Source organism: Arvicola amphibius, chromosome 4, assembly GCF_903992535.2.
Source record: "Arvicola amphibius chromosome 4, mArvAmp1.2, whole genome shotgun sequence".
Classification (NCBI taxonomy): Eukaryota; Metazoa; Chordata; class Mammalia; order Rodentia; family Cricetidae; genus Arvicola; species Arvicola amphibius.
Genome location: NC_052050.1, coordinates 99589521 through 99610515, shown reverse-complemented (window position 1 = coordinate 99610515; position 20995 = coordinate 99589521). Strand labels below are relative to the sequence as shown.

The following is a 20995-nucleotide window of genomic DNA, read 5'->3' as shown; positions in this document are numbered from 1 at the left end:
TCCTGCTACGTTGCTGAAAGTGTTTATGAGTTGTAGAAGTTCCTTGGTAGAATTTTTGGGGTCACTTATGTAAACAATCATATCATCAGCAAACAATGAGAGTTTGACTTCTTTTCCAATTTGTATCCCATTGATCTCTTTTTGTTGTCTTATTGCTCTAGCTAGGACCTCAGGAACTACACTGAATAGATATGGAGAGAATGAACAACCTTGTCTTGTTCCTGATTTCAGTGGAACCGCTGGAAGTTTCTCTCCATTTAGTTTGGTGTTGCCTGTTGGCTTGCTGTATATTGCCTTCATGTTTAGGTATGTTCCTTGTATCCCTGCTCTCTCCAAGACCTTTATCATGAAGGGATGTTGTACTTTGTCAAAAGCTTTTTTGGCATATAATGAGATGATCATGTGGTTTTTACTTTTAAGCTTGTTTATATGGTGGATTATGTTGACAGATTTTCGTATGTTAAACCATCCCTGCATCTGTGGGATGAAGCCAACTTGGTCATGGTGGATGATGGTTCTGATGTGTTCTTGGATTCGATTTGCCAGTATTTTATTTAGTACTTTTGCATCAATGTTCATGATTGAGATTGGTCTGTAATTCTCTTTTATAGTAATATCTTTCTGTGGTTTGGGTATCAGGGTAATTGTAGCCTCAGAAAAAGAGTTTGGCAATGTTCCTTCTGTTTTTCTTGTGTGGAATAATTTGAGGAGTATTGGTATTAGTATTAGTTCTTCTTTGAAAGTCTTGTAGAATTCTGAACTGCAACCATCTGGTTCTGGTCCTGGGCTTTTTTTTTTTTTTTTTGGTTGGGAGACTTTTGATGACTGTTTCTATTTCTTCAGCAGTTATAGGTCTGTTCTATTTGCTTATCTGGTCTTGATTTAATTTTGGTAAGTGATATTTATCCAGAAAGTTGTCCATTTCCTTTATGTTTTCCAATTTTGTGGAGCACAGTTTTTCAAAACATGACCTGAGGATTCTCTCTATTTCCTCCGTGTCTGTTGTTATGTCCCCCTTTTCATTTCTGATTTTGTTAATTCTCTCTCTGCCTTTGTGTTAGTTTGGATAAAGGTGTGTCTATTTTGTTGATTTTCTCGAAGAACCAGCTCTTTGTTTCATTGATTCTTTGTATTGCTTTGTTTATATTTTGTTGATCTCAGCTCTCACTTTGATTATTTCCTGCCATCTAGTTCACTTAGGTGAGTTTGCTTCTTTTTGTTCTAAAGTTTTTAAGTGTTCTGTTAATTCACTAGTGTGGGATTTTTTCCAGCCTTTTTATGTAGGTGTTTAGTGCTATGAATTTTCCTCTTCTGCTTTCATTGTGTCCCATAAATTTGGGTATGTTGTGTGGTCATTTTCATTGAATTTTATGAAGTCTTTCTCCCTTTATTTCTTCCTTGACCCATTGATGATTCAGGTGAACATTATTTAATTTCCATGTATTTGTGGGTTTTCTGGAATTAGTATTGCTGTTGACTTCTAATTTTATACCATGGTGAGCATTCGACTTTTAATTAAAAGTTTTGGGTATTGGGGATAGAACCAAAAGCCTCAAACATGCTAGGCTAGTTCCACTTCCCCATCACATTTACAAAAAGGTTTTAATTATATACATGTATATGTATGTATCTGTGGGTGTGTACATGTACATGTATGTACCCTTGGAGGACATTGGATAACCTGGAGCTGGAATTAAAGGTAATTGTGAACTACCTATATTGGGAGCCACACTCCTAACTACTGAGCCATGTCCCCAGCCTCAACCAGGGCCTTTTTTATTTCGAAATAGGGAAATTGCCCAGGTTGGCCTTGAGCTCTGTGTGTAGTCCTGGGACACGTGGTCCTCCTGTCTTTTTTGGAGTAGTTGGGATCACAGTTGTGTGCCAATAGGCCTGGCTTAGAAAATTACTTATGCACTATTCATAATATAAACCACTTTTTGGGAAAAATTAAGATACTTCACTCTGTAGTGTGTGAAGTTTTATTCTTTTGACCTTTTGGGGGCCCACCACCCAGCTCCCAAATAAGTCACAGAGTCTTATTCTTAGTTGTGAATGCCTGGTCTTAGCTTGGCTTGTTTTTTACCCGCTTTTCCTAAATTATCCCATCTACCTTTTACCTCTGGGCTTTTATCTTTCTAACTTCTATATATCTGACTTTCTTTCTTAGCCCGTGGCTGACTGCGTAGGTGACCTCTGTCTTCTTCTCCTCCTCTTGCTGTTTGCTCTTCTACTTGGATCTCCTATGTATACTCTCTCCCTGCTAGCCCCGCCTATCCTTTATTCCTGCCTCGCTATTGGCCATTCAACTCTTTATTAGGACCATCAGGTGTTTTAGACAGGCAAAGAATCACAACTTCACAGTTAACCAAATGCAGTGTAAACAAAAGTCACACACCTGAAAATATTCCCCAACACTGTAGCCTAGGCTGGCCTCAGCATTTTTAGTGCTGGGATAAGTGTGAGCTAGACACCATGTCCAATTTTGTAATATTTTACTTATCTAAAATTCATACTTCTTAAATATTCATTTATTATGTATACAATATTCTTTCTGCGTGTATGCCTGAAGGCCAGAAGAGGGCACTAGACCTCATTACAGATGGTTGTGAGCCACCATGTGGTTGCTGGGAATTGAACTCAGGACCTTTGGAAGAGCCAGTGCTCTTAACCTCTGAGCCATCATCTCTCCAGCCTCAAGCCCTCAGTTTCTTGCATACATCATATGGCCATAATATTTTTCTTTTAGTAGAAGACAAGGTTTCATGTTATAGTCCAGGTCTCAATCAAACTCTAGGCAATCCTGATGCAGCCTTCAAGTGCTGGACTTTCAGATATGAGCCATTATACTCAATTTCTCTCAAATTGTTTTTTGCTTGTACATCATTACTGCTACCACGGAGCATAGTGGATTGCTAGGTCCCTCAGTTGAAGCCGGTCTTAGGTCAGAATTTCTCACTAACTTGCTGACCTTGGTCTAGTGAGTTTTCTAAGCCTGTCTTTCTATCTGTAAACGAGTATGGAGTATGGACCAGTTGGGCTATGGTCAAGAGAGGCAGTACCGGACATACTGCAGTTACCGGAAAGTGTGATAGCTAAGGAAAGCTCTATCGGGTCCGGCAACTCTCATTGTCTTGCTCCCCAGAATTGTTTGTAAACTGCTGTGAGACAATTAACTGCTTGCTCAGGCTTTTGTAAACCGCTTATGGCGGCAATGTAACAGGGAGTGAAAAGGACAGCTCTTCACTAGCTGAGGGGAGTGAAGCAGTTTCTCATTCAGGTGCACATTACGGAAAAACACGGCAATTGTGATTTGCACTTTCTAAAAATTGTTCCTCTAGCCCCTCTTGCGCGGCAAGGCGGCACGCCTCCGATTTGGCGTTGAGGCTGTCGCCCTGCTAGCAGCAAATAATAAGCTCATTTAATTATAATTTGGGCGAGTCTGTCATCTTTCTCCAGTGGATTCAAGCTCTGGAACGTAACTAAAATGGACTCATCACTTTCTATGAGTCGCCTCATCCAATCCTGATAGCGGAAGCGCCGTTATTACTCTTTGGCGCAAGCCGGCCCCGTCTCTTTCCTGAGTCCTTTCCACGCCCACCCCATTTCTGAAAAGCAGAGACAATGAACTGCATCTATGCTCTGCATGGTCTGCAGGTCAGAGCACTAGGGACAGTCTCGACCCCGAAATCTCGGAAGAGAAGCGCAGCAACAGTACACGAAAGGACTGACCAACCGAAGACCCGCAAGGACGCAGCACCAACTCGCTTCCGGGAACGAGGCTGCTAGACAGCGCGGTCCGTACAAGTGGGGCGGGGTCTGCAAAAGGTTGACGCGGCCGCGAGTGCTGCGAGCAGCCGCGCAGACTCAGTAAGCCCGGGGGCGTGGCCCAAGGGGCGTGGCTTTCAGGGGCGGGGGAGTGTGCGTTCGCGCAGACTCTGGGACGGTGGGCGGGGCGTCTCCGAAGTGTCGCTGACGTGGAGCGTCCGGGTTAGCGGGCGCCGCCGCCTGCGAGGTCCGGGAGCGACGTGCGGGGCCGGCTCTCCGGGCCCGAGGCGGCGGCAGCGGCAGTATAAAGCCGGCGACGGGGAGCATGTAATGTCGGAATGCGGAGGCCGCGGCGGCGGCGGCGGGAGCAGCAGCAGCAGCGACGACGCCGAGGACGAGGGTGGCGGCGGCGGCCGCAAGGGCTCCGGCTCCCTCAGTCCGCCCGGGGCGGCGGCCTCCTCGGAGGGCCGGCTCCGCCGCGGATTGCGCGGCGCCTCGCTCATGGCGCGCCGGCGGCCGGAGCTGCTGTGCGGGGCCGTGGCGCTTGGCTGCGCCCTGCTTTTCGCCCTCAAGTTCACCTGCAGGTGAGGCTGCCGTGTCTCGGGCTTCGTGGCCGGAGCTCCGCCAGCCCGGCAGCGCGGGGTCAGCTCGGGGTCTCCGGGTCGGCAGCGCGGGGTCAGCTCCGGGTCATAGGTCTCCCGCGGGGAAGTCTAACCTGGTCTGCGGCGACAGGCTTGGCTCTCCCTGTGGACCGCAGTCTCCCACTGTCCCTGTTCCGCATGGGGGTCTTTCAGGGTGCTGCCCCTTATCAGTTTTGTACCGAGGGCATTTGGCCGTGTTCCTGAACTGCTTCTCACCTGTTGGGGTCTGTCGGGGTGCACATGTCAACTCTTGCCGAGACTATACTCTGTTTCCTCATCAGTTCCATTTCCCTTAATGGATGCTTGCAGTGTAATGAGTTGCAAGCCACTTAGGAGTCTTAGTCGCTTTTGGGAATCCAGGCACGCATTTGATATAATGACAATCAGTGCGCACTTTGTACTCAGTACTTGTTAATGGGGAAGACAAAAATCCCTGTTCCCTCGAGTATTTTCATTGAGGTGATATACAGTAAACAAACACTTCAGAGACCTTAGTAAGTGCTATGCAGGAAATAGAAGGATGAGGGTAGAAAGGGCAGAGAGGCTTTCATAAGAAAGTGGCATTCGAAGCTTGTACGAAGGAAAGGAAGGTACCAGTGCTGGAAGAGACTTTCTGCTACCGTACAGTTAAGTGCAGAGATCTGGAATATGCATAGAGTTGGTCTTTTCTGAAACTTGGGAGAAGCCCTAGTAGGCTGGAGTTCAGTGTAGGAAGAATGGACGCTAATGTTCCTCTATCTATGGGAATACATAAATACAGAGTTTATTTTTCAATTATATTTCTCGCCTCAGATCATCATTTGAGATTTCAGTTTATAAAATCTATTGTCACTTAACATATCCTCTTTACCCTTCTGTCCAGTGGGCGTCTTATCTGGACCCATATTGAGTGTAATGAACACAAGATGAGGTCCCTGTGGTCAAGGGTCCAAGGATTGAGGTTTTAGTGGAAAGAGACTAGTTTTTCAGTGTTTGCTGTGGGCCAGGTGCTGTGCTACTGCGGGATTAAAGGTGTGCGTCACCATGCCTGGCCTGGAGTTCGAATTTTTTGTCTTGAGCAACCAGATGTTATTTTTATTGTCTTTAGAAGGAAAATACAGAAAGTATTTTACAAGGTGGAATATTGCAAGTTGGCACTTGGATTCAAATTAGGAAAACAGCCCTTCTCCCACTTCTAGGAGTTGATTCACTTCAGTTTGTCCAGCTGTGAAAACAGTGCTCAGTGTTGGATCTGAGACAACAGCATATAACTTTAATGATCTTTAATGAGGACAGACTCTTAAGGAAGAATAGGATCTTTTTTTAAATTTAATTTTATTTGTCGTCCAGGTCTGAAATAAATGACTGTCCTCTTCAGCTGAATTCAGAGTGGATGGTATATAAAAAAGTAGATTTGCAGTTGAACCACAATGAATTGTGCATTTCTGAGCGTCTCATCTTTGCCCACATCTGTTTATAGGCATTCGGTCTCCATGCATCCATTCTGCTTGCTTTCCTTATATCCTGACTTTAAGGGAGAAATGTGTATGTGTGTAAAGAATAAAACTGCATGCATGTATGTATGCCTTTTGGAAGGGAGGCTTAAGGTATAAGTGTCATATAAGAATTGAGTTTGTAAGATGGCAATAAGGCTTAGTGGCAAAGCACTTGCTGCACAAGCCTAATAGGTGAGTTTGACCCTGGAACTCACAGAGGAAGGAGAGAACAGTTTCTGAGAAGTTGTCTTCTGACTTCCTTGGGAATGCCTACACAAACATCATGCACACAGACACAGTAAAGTTCATCTACTTTGTAAACAGGCCTTTATTGTTCACAACCAACTCTTGATTTTTGTAGGAAATCTCTGATTTAAATAAAGTTTTGAAAAAAGTGTAAAGCAAAATTTGAGAGAGACACGAAAACTCTAGAGGGACTGTGACAGAGCAGAGGGCCATGTTTCTCTTTCCTGTTTGTTTGGTTTGCGTTTTATCTGGATTTTGACTTTAAGAACTTCTCTACACCTGTGAAAAATAATAAGTTGATGTCATATATTTCCTTCAAATTGCATTATTTTATGCTAAATACAGGGTTTTTTTTTCCTTTGTTTTTGAGACTGGATCCCATTTAGTTCAGGATGATTTCTTTTTTTCTTTTATAGAAAGGCCAGCCAATCTTACCTCTCATTCCCTTTTTTCATTTATTTATTATGTATACAGTGTTCTGCCTGCATGTATGCCTACAGGCCAGAAGATAGCACCAGATCTCATTACAGATGGTTGTGAGCCACCATGTGGTTGTTGGGAATTGAACTCAGGACTTCTGGAAGAGCAGCCAGTGTTCTTAACCTCTGAGCCACTCTCCAGCCCATTCAGGATGATTTCAAACTACTTTTACCTCTTAAATGCTGGGATTTCAGATGTCTATGACCATGCCTGGCTTTAAAAAAAATCTAAATCATGTGTATGTGTGCGTCTGTGTGGGTTTGTGTACATGAGAGCAAGTGCTCACAGAGCCCAGTGGCATTGGATACCCTGGAACTTGAGTTACAGGTGTCTCTGAGCCACCCAATATGGGGATATGGGTTCTGGGGAGTGAACTTGGATCCTCTGCAAGAACAGTGCCCATTCTTAACTGGAGAGGTCTTAACAAGTCCCTGACTTTGTCAGAGTCTTACTTTAACCCAGGCTGACCTGAACCTAACTGTTCTGCTTATCCCATTTGAATGCTGGGATTATAAGTGTGCTGTCATGCCCAGTTCATCACCTGATGAGTCATGCATTTGAATGGTAGGAACATCCACCAGCGAACAGTCTTTCGGATCTCTTCAGAATGTGCCACTGTTTTTCACAGGACCCTCTCCACCTCTCTGCATGGCTATCTACATGCTTGTCATTCAGGCCTTAGCTTGAGAGGTACTTGATTACCATCTTGTCGAGTCTGTGGTGTCCACATCTCCATACTGAGTTCTCCCACAACAGTGCTCATTTTGTGTAGCTTTTATTACTAATTGTTTATGTGCCTGTTTCTTTGCCATCTTCCTCTAGGAAGGAAATGCCTTGGCAGCAGCCTTTGCTTGTGTTGGAAGGACAAGAGCAGTTGCTCAGGCAGATTTTTGAATAGTTGTGCAAGGATTGTACTTCTCATATTAGGGAAGTATCCTCCATAGGCAGAAAGCTCTGCAGAGGCCACAGCGGGGAAATGTTTCAATAAGTAAGTTTGAAGTCTTTTTTTTTTTTTTTTGGCATCCGTTATGGCCTCTGATATCTAGCTTTTTTTACTTGGCATAATTATTTTGAGATTCAGTCAGGTTATGTATTAGGTTTTGTTTGCTCTTTCAAAAACAGATTTATTTATTTTTATTTTATGTGTATGAGTGTTTTCCTGCATGTATATAACTGCACTGTGTGTGTGCATGGTACCTGTAGAGGCCAGAAGAAGGCATTGAATCCTCTGGGACTGGAGTTACAGATGTTTGTAAGCCTGTATGTAGGTCCTGGGAACTGAACCTGGGTCCTTTGCAAGAGCAGACATGCTTTTCACCATGGAGCCTTCTCTCCCGTTCCTTTTTGTATTTTTTAAGTTACTACTACCACAACATTTATTTATTTATGTAGGGGAATGCATGGCTGTCAGAGAACGAGCCAGAAGTTGGTTCTGTCCTACCATGTGAATTTCAAGTTTTGAACCCAGGTCCTTAGCCATCTTGTTGGCTCTTGTTTTTTTCTCTCAGTTTTTAGTAATATTTAATTGTAAGAATATTTACCTGATGAATCACTCCAGTCCTTCTTTTTTTTTTTTTTTCAAGACAGGATTTCTTTGTGAATCTTTGGATCTTTGGCTGTCCTGGAACTCACTCCATAGACCAGGCTGGCCTTGAGCTCACAGAGATCCGCCTACCTCTGCCTTGAGTGCTGGAATTAAAGGTGTGCGCCACCACATCCAACTGAATCATACCAACCTTTATGCTTACTACTGACATTCATTTATTTGGTTTTTGAAATTAGGTATCCTTATGTAGTCCAGCCTGGCACTTGTTCCTGCCTCTGCTTTCTGATATATTTTAAAAAGTATCTCTTTTAGGACTTTATTTTGTACCAGCAATCACTTCTTAGTTGAGTGACTTAATCTATTTTTAAGTAATTGTGATTATTGATATAGTTGATTTTCCTTGCTTCCTGTTTTCATTTGTGCCTTCTGTGTTGTTGTTATTATTATTCCTTCTTTAGTCCTTTATTTTGTTTCGGGTTACTGTATTGTTTTAGAGCACTGTGCTCAGGGCTTTATGCTCTAGCATTGTACCCATGTGCCTGGTGGGAGAGTTGTGACCCTTCTGATTGGGAAGCTTCCTAGGTAAGGCTCTTGCTTCGTTCTTCATTCTTCATCTTTCCTACCATTGGGTTATTATTTGTATGTAGAAGTCTATGTTAGTGTTTTTTTTTTCCCTGAATGCTTAGATGTGTATAGGCCAACTTCACTTAATAAATGGTTTCTAAAAGTGGACTCAACAGTAAATATCTGCTGTTAGTAGGAACTGACTAGTGATGTTCTACTTGTTCTTTATACAACGAAACACCACTACCTGCAGGAAGTAACCCAAAGAGTACTCAAATGAGTGAAATCTGGCAGATGGATGTGTACCATTTTGTAGAATTTGGAAAACTAAAATCTGTACTCCACATCATTGATACCTATTCAGGTTTTCAATGGGCAACTGCTTTGAGTTCTACAAAGACTGATTCGCTAATCACACATATACTAGAAGTTTTGTCCATCGTGGGTATACCGCACAAATACAGATAGCTCCAGCCTATGTCTCTGTGGATTCCTGGCTTTTGAGCTTTAGAGCAGGTAGCAGCAATGCTTGGAGATAAGTGACTTTTGTGGAAAGTCATGCTGCAAAGAGGCTGGAACTTGGGGTTAGGGTAGTGAGACCATGGATCATACCATTCTTCATTCTTCTCTTAGCCCACACCTGCAGGACAATACTCAACATCTGCATTGTCCCAGCCAGGTGTTACCTTAGCATAATGTATTGCTTTTTGTTTCAGGGCAGTGACTTTCAAACTTATTTTCTTATTCAAAAGAGGCCTTTAAGGGGGAAAAAAGGCTGGGTGGTGGTGGTGCACTTAGAAGGCAGAGACAGGAAGATCTCTTGAGTCTGAGGCCAGCCAAGTCTATAGAGTGAGTTCCAGGACAGCCAAGGCTGCATAGGGATACCTTGTCTTGGAACACCACCCCAAAACAAAACAAAAGTCTTTGTCCTTCCACACAAAGTTATAATGGAAGACAAAAATTAGCTGACAAATCTTGTTTGTGTTTACTCTTTTTTAGTCGAGCAAAAGATGTGATAATACCAGCCAAGCCGCCTGTCAGCTTTTTCTCCTCGAGTTCCCCAGTCCTTGACCTCTTCCAGGGACAGCTGGACTATGCAGAGCATGTTCGCCGGGATTCTGAGGTAGTTCTGCTGTTCTTCTATGCTCCATGGTGTGGCCAGTCCATCGCTGCCAGGGCAGAAATTGAGCAGGCAGCCAGCCGGCTTTCAGATCAGGTAATGCATACCTTCTACTCAAGCAGCAAGTGACCGTCAAGTCTGTGTATCAGAGAGTATGGCCCCTCAGAGAAATTGTGCCAGACTAGCAGTGATGTCCAGGTGAACTCCAGGAGACCTTGTCAGGTAAAAAGCCTATGAAGAATCAGGAAGGGTCCTGTCATGATGGTCAGAGTGGCAAGAATGGGAATCAGTTCTTTGGCTTCAGAAGGAGTTGTGTGCTCACCCATGATACCAGTCTGCATATTATAGCACACACTGAATACGGTAGAGTAGAGACCAAGAATCCTAGTAGAGCTCTCTCATGACCAGCTTATGTGGCTTGTTATCTCTTTTATGTTGTAAGTTGTATACAGGTCATGGTGCAAATTTGGAGGTTAGAGGACAACTTGCAGGAGTCAATTCTCTCTTCCCTTGTAGCCAACTACTTAAATATTTATACAGGAAAATTTTATATATAATAAGACTAACAATTACTGGATGTGGTGGCACATACCTTTAATCCCAGCACTTGGGAGGGAGAGGCAGGCAGATAGATCCCTGAGTTCCAAGACAGCAAGGACTACTCACAGAAACCATGTCTTGAAAAACAAAAACAAACACACAAACAAAAAAGACTAAAAGTACGTTTCACCAAGTTTGATGACTTGTGTTCAACTTCTGCCTTTCTGTGGTTTCTAGAAATTTAACACAAGTCACCAAGTTTTGTGGCAAATGCCTTTATTTGCTGATCCATCTCACTGGTCCCTTGATTAATTAAAAAAATATGTACACACACATATACATACATAAAATTTTATGTTTATGAGTGTTTTGTCTGCATATGTGTGGAAGTCAGAAGATGGAGTCATATCTCCTATAACTGGAGTTACAGATGGATGGCTGTGAGCCACCAAGTGGGTGTTGGGAACTGAATCCCCATTCTCTGAAAGGGCAGCAAGTACTTTTAACTGCTGAGTCAGTTGCCAGCCCTACTTAGTTTTTGAGATGGTGTTTTGAGTGGTGAAGACTGACCTTGAATTCCTGATACTTGTGCCTCATTCTCCCAAGTGCTAAGATTAGAGGTGTGCACCACTGCACACAGATTGAAAATGACTATTTTATGATGCCCCTTCTGCCTGTGAGGCAGCTCATATTTGACAAAGCTTCCCTATTCATAGAATTTTAAAGTAATTTAGTGTACTAATTGTAACAGAGGTAGTGGGAAAATGGAAAAGTAACTTGTATCTAAATCTTAGGTATTTTAGTTGTGGCTACATGGGCAAAGCATTATGCTTTATGTAGAGTCACTGTGACTGAGACAGTTACAGAAACAGACCTGTGATAAGAAGTGATGAGCTGGTGACTCCGATCCCACATTGACGTGATGACTGACTATCCACAATAGGAAGCAGCCCCTGAAGTTCTGAACTAGATAGAGAGACTTCTGCCTCAGTTTATATGGTAGTTTCATTCCTGAGACATTCCATGAACATAACAGCCATCTTCACACGCAAGATGGGCTTAGACTCTGGGTTTGAAATGTAACAAACCAGACATTCCAGCATCAGTGCTAGGCAAGCATTTGAAAATACTGTAAGCTAAAAGGCTGACTCTGGCACACACAGAGCAGTGTGAGTACTGCAGGACATCTCTCAGGAGGTTTGCCTAACCACTGTAGCAAGCAAAAAGCCCTGTGGTAGAGAAGCATGATTTGCGCTAACTTGGGTGGGTGAGCCCGTGTTGTAAAATTCATTCAGAACTCTCAGCTGTTATTCCTAGAAACAAGAAATATTACAGATAGTGCCTAGGTGCCTTGTCTAGTTCCATAAAGCCTTTAAAAAAATTTTTTTTTGAGACAGATTTTCCCAGTATCTATATATATCCAGTCCTGGAACTCGCTTTGTAGACCAGGCTGGCCTCGAACTCACAGAGATCTGCTTGCCTCTGCCTCCCGATTGCTGGGATTAAAGGTGTGTGCCACCACTGACTGATTTAAAACTATTTTATACCTTAAAGTATACAATGTACCTTTCTTACACTGTTCATATTTCCAGAGAGGAATCCCAGCACTTAGAGGTAGTGACAGGAGCATCTAGAGTTCAGTGCCATGCACATCTACATAGTGAGTTTGATGCCAGCCCAAGCTACGTGAGACCCTCTCAAAAGAAAATAATAAAAAAGACTATGTATATGTATATATGTATAAATTATGTTTGTGGTATGTACATACACACCTACACACACACACACACACACATATAGCTGATAAAATGACTGAGTGATTAAAGTTGCTTTGTGCCAAGGATGATCTGAAAATTGAAAGCCCTTTTATATCAACTTTTCAGAGAGGAGGCAGGAATTCTAAGGTAGCCCAAGGCAAGCATGCAGTTTATAAGCAAGAAAGAAAGCACCACTTTCCCCGTCACTTCCCACTCTCTGAATCGGAGAGCAGGGGTCTGTCTCCCATGTAGGAAGCAAAGGGGAAATCCAATGAGTTTCATGTTAAAGTGGTGGTGTTTGTGGCTGGTTTAAGAAGTGTGTCCCGAATCATGAAATAGGAACAGCACTATTCTTGTGTGCCAGGTACCATGCTCGTCTTTACAGCAGTACTTAAAAGTTTTTTTTATACTCGTGCTTTTCTTAAACAGGGCCTCTGGCTTTCAGGAGCTTAGCAGTCTGTTAAGCTCCCACAGTGACACAGTGACCAGATGTGTTCTTTTCAGTTCCTCCTAAATTGAGAGCTTGTGGTTCTGTGTATACAGTAGGGAAAAAAAGTGAGTTTATTTTTAGAAACAAGCAAAAATCATTTGAGCCATATTGCTTAGTCAAATTAGCAGATGGTAGATTGTGCCCTATTTTTAAGTAAAGAAAATGTGATGCCAGCCATAGGTAATAAATGTTGCTTTTTCTCCCTTAGAAATGGACTAACGGGCCAGAGAGGTGAGTCAGTGGTTAAGGGAACTAACTGGCTGTTCTTCCAGAGGACCCTAGTTTGGTTCCCAGGGCCCACATCAGTTCTGTACCGTCACAATTGCCTGTACTGGCCTTCAGGGGGGTGCACACATACACAAAGCATATACTTACACAGACATAAATATGTACATAAAAACTAAAAATTTTACAAAGAGAAATGGGCCCTAAAAATACTGAAGTGTCTTACTAAGTCCCTACTTAGAAGTCCCTACTAAGTTAAGCACTTGTGCTGTATTTGTGGGCAGAAAGCAAAGTAAGCAAAGTATTTTTGTTTTATGTGTATGTAGTGTTTTCCCTGTACCATGTGAGTGCCCTGTGTTCATAGAAGCCGTAGGGCATTGGATCTCCTGGAACTGCTTGCAGATCTTGTGAGCTGCCATGTGAGTGCCAGGAACCAAACCTAGGTCCTCTGGAAGAGCAGTTAACTGCTGAGTCATTTCTCTGGGCCTACCTCTGTTTTTTGGTGTTTCAAGACATGGTTTCTCTGTAACCCTGCCTATCTTGGAACTCATTCTGTAGAATAACCTGGTCTCCAACTTAGAGATCTGCCTGCCTCTGCCTCTCAAGTGCTGGGATTAAAGGCATGCACCACTACCACCCTGCTCAACATGTACTTTTAAATGTGTATTTAATCCATGTTTTTACTGTTTAGTACTAACCTTCTAGAACATGGCCTAAATGTTATCTTTATTATCTTTTAAAATAGTCATTGGCCTGGGCCTGGAGAGATTGCTCAGTGGGTAAAGAAAGGCACTTGCCACCAAGCCTAAGGACTTGAGTTTAATAACCAGGGCCCATGCAATGGGAGGACAGGTTGTCCTCTGACTCCTCTGTCCTCTACAAGTGTGCCTGTGTGTGTGTCTATCCCAACTCAAGGTCTTTCAAATGTTAGGCTAATGCCCTAACACTGAACAACATCCCTAGCTCCCACCTAAGATATTTCCTTCAGCTAGGCATGGTATGGACATATATGTCTGTACACCACATGCCTTATGCCCTAGGAGAGAGCACTGGGGTGGAGGTACTGGAGTTACAGATAGTTGTAAGCCACCATGTGGGTGCTGGGAATCAAATCCATGTCCTCTGGAAGAGCAGCTACTACCCTTCTGAGTCATCTCTCCAGCCCCCATTTTTTGTATTTGACATAAGATCTCATTCTGTAGACTAAGTTAGCCCGTATGTAACGCATGACAATTCACCTGAGTCAATTCCCTCACCCCACCACTTAGGCCTATGTTTTATTTTATTGGTAAATGTCACCTTAGAAAGCTTGAAACAGTTGGGCTTAATCCTTGTAGGTCAGGAGGCAGAGGCACACAGGTCTTTGTGAGTTCAAGACCAACCTGGTTTACAGAGCTAGTTCAGGACATCCAGAGCTACCCTGTCTTGAAACTGCACACCCTCCTCCAAAAACAAAAAACAAAACAAAAAAACAAAAAAACTGAAGCCTGGTCTACAAAGCAAGTTCAGGACAACCAGAACAGTTATACAGAGAAACCCTGTCTTGAAAAACAAAAAGCAAAACAAAAGTTTGAAACAGAGTTGGTTTGGTTTTTGTTTAATACTTTCTGTTCTGTTGGCAGAACTAGTTCTGTTTCTACAGTTGTAAGGCTTGGTAACTGTTGAGTTGCTATTCATAGTCATACAAAACCTTTGCCTTTGCAGGTGTTGTTTGTTGCAATTAACTGTTGGTGGAACCAGGGAAAATGCAGAAAACAGAAGCATTTCTTTTACTTTCCTGTAATACATCTGTATCATCGGAGGTAAGGTGTTGACTGAGTTTTCTGTTCTGCCCCACAGTCGTTTAGTTCCAAATAAACACACAGAGGTCTACATTAAATATGAACTGATTGGCCTATTAGCCCAGGTTTCTTATTAACTCTTTTTTTTAATATTTATTTATTTATTTATTATGTATACAATATTTTGTCTGTGTGTATGCCTGAAGGCCAGAGAGGGAGCCAGACCTCATTATAGATGGTTGTGAGCCACCATGTGGTTGCTGGGAATTGAACTCAGGACCTTTGGAAGAGCAGGCAATGCTCTTAACCACTGAGCCATCTCTCCAGCCCCCTCTTATTAACTCTTATAACTTAGCCCATAATTCTTGTCTATGTTAGCCATGTAGCTTGGTACCTTTTTTGGTGAGGGAGTCACACCTTGCTTCCTCTGCAGCTGGGTCACCACTCTAGACTGAGCTTTCCTCTCCCAGAATTCTCATTGCCCCGACTCTACTTCCTGCCTGGCTACTGGCCAATCAGCGTTTTACTAAAATATGATCAACAGGGTACAAACCATTGCCCCACAGCAGTAAGTAAGTAAATACTTGCAATGGTATTTTCAGCCCCACTTATCAGTGCACTTTGGTTAATTTTATATATATATGTATATATAAAATTATTAGATAGTCAGTGTAGAAAATTGGGAAAATACAGATAGGCAAAAATAAATTTAAAAAAATGTAAAGGGATTTGATAATTGTGTCAGCCATGAGCAAGCAGTGTGTTTTGATTGTCTTTTTCTGTGAATGTGCATGTCAGCCCTCTAGTTGCATTGTTATTTCCTAAATTGTTCTTTCACACTTTTGTGAGCATCAGTGTATGTTTACATCAGTGTATGTTATAGCATTGTTTTTAAAAGTATGAATTACTCCATTGTATGGCTGTACATTTTAGCTATCCAAAAGTGTTATGTAGTGCAGAAGTACACCCTGTCCCTCATTTTGTTGACCTGGTGGTGTAGCATGCTCAAGATAATAGCTTTCGCCATGTATGGTGGCACATGCCTATAATCTAAGCTACTTGGGAGGCTGAGGCAGCATGATTTTTTGAGGCCAACTTGGACAATTTGAACCCTATTTCAATCAGCCATCTAAATAGCTGGGAATATTAATTCAGTAGTAAAGTGATTTTCTAACATAGATGACCTGGGTTCAGTCCCTAGTATTGCAGAGAAAGGGGAGGGAATGTTGTACCAATTCTTTCAGTTAGGAAGAAAATTACTAGTACTCCATAATTTTATGTCTGCAACTCAGAAGTGGCAGAGGGTAGAAACCCTAAAGAAAGTTTCAGGATTTTTTGATCTCCAGTTAGGTTAATTTTGCTAAAAGTGACAAACTACCTATGGTTTTTAGAATTTATTTATTTATTTTGTATTTTGAGGCAAGGTTTCTCTGTGTAACAGCACTGGCTGTCCTGGAACTCACTTTGTAGGCCAGGGTGGTCTCAAACTCACAGAGATCTTCTTGCCTCTGCCCTCTGAGTGCTAGGATTAAAGGCGTGCGTCACTGCCACCTGGCGGTTTTTATTTTAAGCTATCTCTTGTTGTTTTTTAATCTTTATTTTTAGTTATGTATGTATGTATGTGTGTGTGTGCCCTTCTATTGGTATGAGTGTATGTAAGTGCAGGTGCGCACCTAGAATAGTAGAGGGTGTCGATTCTCTGGATCTGCAGTTTTAGACAGTTAGAAATTGCCAAACATGGGTGCTGAAAACCAAACTCTGATCCTTTGCAAAAGCAGTTACATCTTAGCTGCAGAACCATCTCTTTAGGCCTAAGACTGACCTACTTACCTACCTATCTACCTGTTGGTCCTTCTATCGATCCATCGTGTGTGTGTGTGTGTGTGTGTGTGTGTGCGTGTGTGTGTGTGTGTGTATGCACTTGAGTCTTTGTATATGTACCATGTGCATACAGGAGCTCAAGATAGTCAAAAGGAAAGCATCAGATTCCCTGGAACTACAGAACATTCTGGACCACCATGTAGGTGCTGGGAATAATCCAGCGAGGGAAGACTAGACAGTGCTCTTAACCACGATCCATCTCTCCAACCCGTTTATTTATTCATTTATTCATTCATTTATTTGTGGGGTGTAACAGGATCTCACTGTGCAGTCCCGACTGTCTTGGAACTCACCATGTAGACCAGGGTTGCCTGGAACTCAGAGATCTACCTGCCTCTACCTCCCTAGTACTGGGGTTAAATAAAGGTGTGTGCCACCATGACTTGCTTTGTTGGATAAGGGGGTCTCATGCTGTAGCATAGGCTGGCCTTATAGTCACTGTATAACCCAGGCTGGCCTAGAACATAGTAACCCTGCTTCACCTTCTCCTAAGAGCTGATGTAATAGATATGTGTTACAACATTTGGCTTTAAGCTATTTGCTTTTAACATATATATGTTAATGTTTGGTTTTACAGACATGCTCATACCCTGATATGGAAGTTAAGTGATGTTTGAAAAAATCTGACTTTGGGCTATTTATTTAGAGGCAGGGTCCCATTATGCAGCCCTGGCTGTACTGGAACTTGACTATGTAGACCAAGCTGGCCTTGAATTCAAAGACTGTCCTGCTTCTGCCTCCTTAGTGCTGGGATTAAAGACATGCGCCACCACACCTAGTTAAAAATTTTAATTTTTGAGACGGTCTCATTCTGTATCCCAGGCTAGCCTTGAACTGATGATCTTCTAACTTTAGCCTCCCAGGGCAGAATATGGAATTTAGGTTTCATTCTCTGTGATTGGCTTAAAGTCTGAAAGGACAAGTGGGACTTGACTAGTGAGAGCTTTATTTTTAGGGTTTTCCTCCCCTCCGCATGTCCCTCCTGGTCTTAGTAGGTCTCACAGCAATCATCAGCAAACTGGTCTCTATCCCATTCCATCCCAGTTCCACTGCTTTAACATAAACTGTTATCATACAGGGTTTTACTGGAACAATTGATGTTATTTAGTCGACTACCTTTTCCAGCCTCAAATTTTCCATTGTATATCAAATGGTTGTGGTTTAATGTTCACCGAAGGAACAAGCTGTCTTCTCTTGGTAGCCATTTAGATTGCTTTGTATTTCCCCACTCTGCTTCTTGTCCAGTGGTTTCTTCCTCTGCGGGTTCTTAAATATAAGGGACACTCCCAGTGACATCTCAGGCCCACTTCTCTCCTTGTAGAGGTCAGCAGAAACCGTTGTGCTGCAGGGATGGTACACTTGTCTACTTAGGTCCCTCTGTCACTCTTTGGCTTTGGAAAAAGGACACAGATGCCCAGTGGGGTGGTTAAGAATTGCATGCTGCCAGAGGCAGATTAACTTGATGTGACATTAAAATGAGAATTAGGATGGTCATTTTGAGATGTGTGATGAAAACACATCAGCTGTCTGTATACTCAGCTTCTGTAGACTTTAAAGTCAAATAGTCCAAGCTAGGTGTTGTGCTGCATGCTTTTAAACTCAGAACTATTTAGGCCGAGACAGGCAGATTGCTGTGAGTCTGAAGTAGCCTGAGCTACTATGTGAGATTCTGTTTAAAAAGGTGGGTACCTACCCCAGTACCTTGGTTTTCTGCATAGGGGCTTTGAAATGCTCACCTTTCATCTTAGCCTGATGCTTTGCCTTTCTGTTCAGTTCATCACTTAGTATCCAGTGTACAGCAGTGCTGAGCCACAGGTACTTCCCAGATATACTTTTTCATGTTCTGAGAGTCTAGAGGCCTTAGTTTTATGCATGTGCATACATCCTTATCTGATTTATCCATCAGCTGAATGCTCTTGGGCTCTCCTAGTATCCAGAAGCTTTTCCTGCTTACAGTGCTTGCACATGTCCCACTGGGTCTCATGGCTCAGCAGATGCTGCTGCTGTTCGTGTCCTTTGTTGCTGTTTGCTCTCACTTGCTGTAATGCTTCATCTTGTAGCTACTTAAAATAATGGTTTCTGCTTTGTGGGACAGACTTTTGGGGTTTGTACTGATGTCCTCCCAGGGTTGATGAAACAGAGTTTGGAGCATGGAAATGGGTTCTCACCCTGCTCACACAGGAGCTCTGGATCGGCTCATTCTACACTGATGGCTGCAGTTTCTGTTTCTACACTTCATGCCTTCAGTAGATGAGATTTCTACATGGATTGGCTCTTTCTTGTTTTGTTTGTTTTGCTTTGTTTTATGAGACAGGGTTTCTCTGTGTAACAGTCCTTATTGTTTTGAAACCTGTTTTGTAGACCAGGCTGACCTCAGACTCACAGAGATCCACCTGCCTCTGCCTCCTGAGTGCTGAGATTAAAGGCATATACCACCAACTCCCAGCAGATGGGCTCCTTTTTTTGCTGGACAAAACATGTTATCAGATGCTTTCTTGATTTTTTTTCTCATTCATTCATTCATTCATTCATTCACTCATTCATTCTTTCATAGTATGTTTGAGACAAGTTCTAATGTAGTTCAGGATAGCCTCAGATTTGGTACAGATATATAGATTACCTTGCCCTCCTCCACTTTCTGAGTCCTGGGATTAAAGGTGTGCACTACCATATCTGGCCTTATTATTTTTGTCTTTCAAATTAAAATCTGTTGATAATTGATAGTTATGGTAGCAATTAAATTTATTTTTTAATTAAGAAAATATTTTCTATTCAGCCCTGGCTGGCCTGGAACTCACTATGTAGAACAGGCTGGTCTCAAACTTATCTACCTGTCTGTGCCTCCCAAATTCTGGTATTAAAGGTGTGTTCCACAATGCCTGGCTTCTTGTGTTGGTGGAATTCTTACTTCTGTTTCCCAGCTGTGCTTGTAGAATGCTGTGCTTACCTTACAATTTTCACACTTTTATTTCTTTGATACCATATTTTGTAATGTGCACTGAAGAATTGTGTTTATCTCATGTGTTCGAGTTTTTTTTAATTATATCACACCATTGTGAGTACAGCATATATGTAATTCTTTCCTGAGCTCGATGTATTGATGCTGTGAACAGTAAACTTAATGTCAATCTCTGTAGAGAAAAGAAAGGTGGTGGAATTTCTGAATTTCACATGTCCCTCCCCCCATCGTTCAGTAACGTTTGTATATATTGTGGGTCACTGAGAGACTTGAGAGACTTTTGATGAGGATATTGAGGCAGCCAGGTGAAATTCTGATTAGCTCAGGAGGATACCTGAGTGGTGTTACTGTTTTGAGAGCTGGACCAGGTTCCTATTCATGCTGAGGCATAGCCATAAGGGACACCTGACTTCTTCCTTGCCGTTTTGTTCCTGTTGTAATGATACTTTAAACAGGTGTCAGATTTGCTTAGTGATCTCTTGTTTATGTGCCTTTGGGAATACGAATAATTACTTTTTAGTAGGGAGAGGGTCAGCTGCCAGAGTTTCTTATTTCAGTTTCTTTGAAAAGGGAATCTGCCTATGTGTGTTTAGTGTTATAGCAAAAATCCTGAAATTCTTTATCATGTGGTTAGTTTCCAAACCACCTTTTTCTTTTTTTAGTAGAAACTAAGTTTTTCTTTTGGAGAAGAGAATGATTTTAATTTGCAGCTGGATTAAAGTTAACCTCATAGATGTGCTTGTTTCTTCCCCACCTAAAATCTGGTTCTCTTCTCACCTTCTGAGCAAAGCAGGCTACTGGCCTCTGAACTAGCTGTTAAAGCAAAGATGTTTTCATTGTGTGGTGTTGATGATTTTAATGCATGGTGTATTGTTTTTATTTATTTGTTTGTTTGTTTGTTTTTTGGTACTAGTTTTGGACCAATCGAATACAAAGGCCCCATGAGTGCTGTTTACATTGAGAAGTTTGTTCGCCGGGTGATGAAACCACTTCTCTACATCCCATCTCAATCAGAATTGCTAGATTTTCTCTCGAACTATGAGGTACCTTTCTTTCTTATCACCTCTGTTTCAGAGACCTTTTACTTTTTTTGAACTGGATTGTTTATATTAATGGTTTTTAGTTTTTGTTTTATTTTGGTATATATTAATTGTATAAGATAGTGGGTTTCATTATGACATTTTCATACTTTTAAAAAATATGCCTCCTGGATTTCAGCAGTTAAAAAATTACATTGGTGGCTGAAGAGCTGGCTTAGGGGTTAAGAGCATGTAGTACTATTCTTTCAGAGGACCTAAGTTTAATTCCCTCAGGTGACTTGAAGCTGTCTGTAACTCCAGTTCTGGGATATTTCATGCTTCTGGGCTCCTCAGGCAACTGTACACACATGCACATACTCCCTCCCATTAAAAATAATTTTTAAAAAATCACTTAAAGAAGCCCCAGTTAAAGTGCATCTTGAGATGCTAGTTATATAGGTGGCTGCCAGGTGACCTTTAAAAGACTCAAATACTTGGAAAAT

General features: G+C 42.2%; 1 protein-coding gene across 4 annotated transcripts in view; it reads left to right on the top strand.

The window, feature by feature from the left end:
- Nucleotides 1–3691: 3691 nt before the first annotated feature.
- Txndc11 (thioredoxin domain containing 11) overlaps nucleotides 3692–20995 on the top strand; it is a 75129-nt gene continuing 57825 nt past the window's right edge. The window contains exons 1-4 of one of the 4 annotated variants that reach the window (XM_038329016.1): nucleotides 3692–3870; nucleotides 9720–9936; nucleotides 14557–14654; nucleotides 20387–20516. In XM_038329016.1, the coding sequence (XP_038184944.1) occupies nucleotides 20415–20516 (102 nt within the window). In that variant the 5' untranslated portion in view covers nucleotides 3692–3870; nucleotides 9720–9936; nucleotides 14557–14654; nucleotides 20387–20414. Of the gene's footprint in view, nucleotides 3871–4083; nucleotides 4353–9719; nucleotides 9937–14556; nucleotides 14655–20386; nucleotides 20517–20995 lie in introns of those variants that run through there. The other 3 variants (XM_038329013.1, XM_038329015.1, XM_038329017.1) reach the window with 3 other exon arrangements.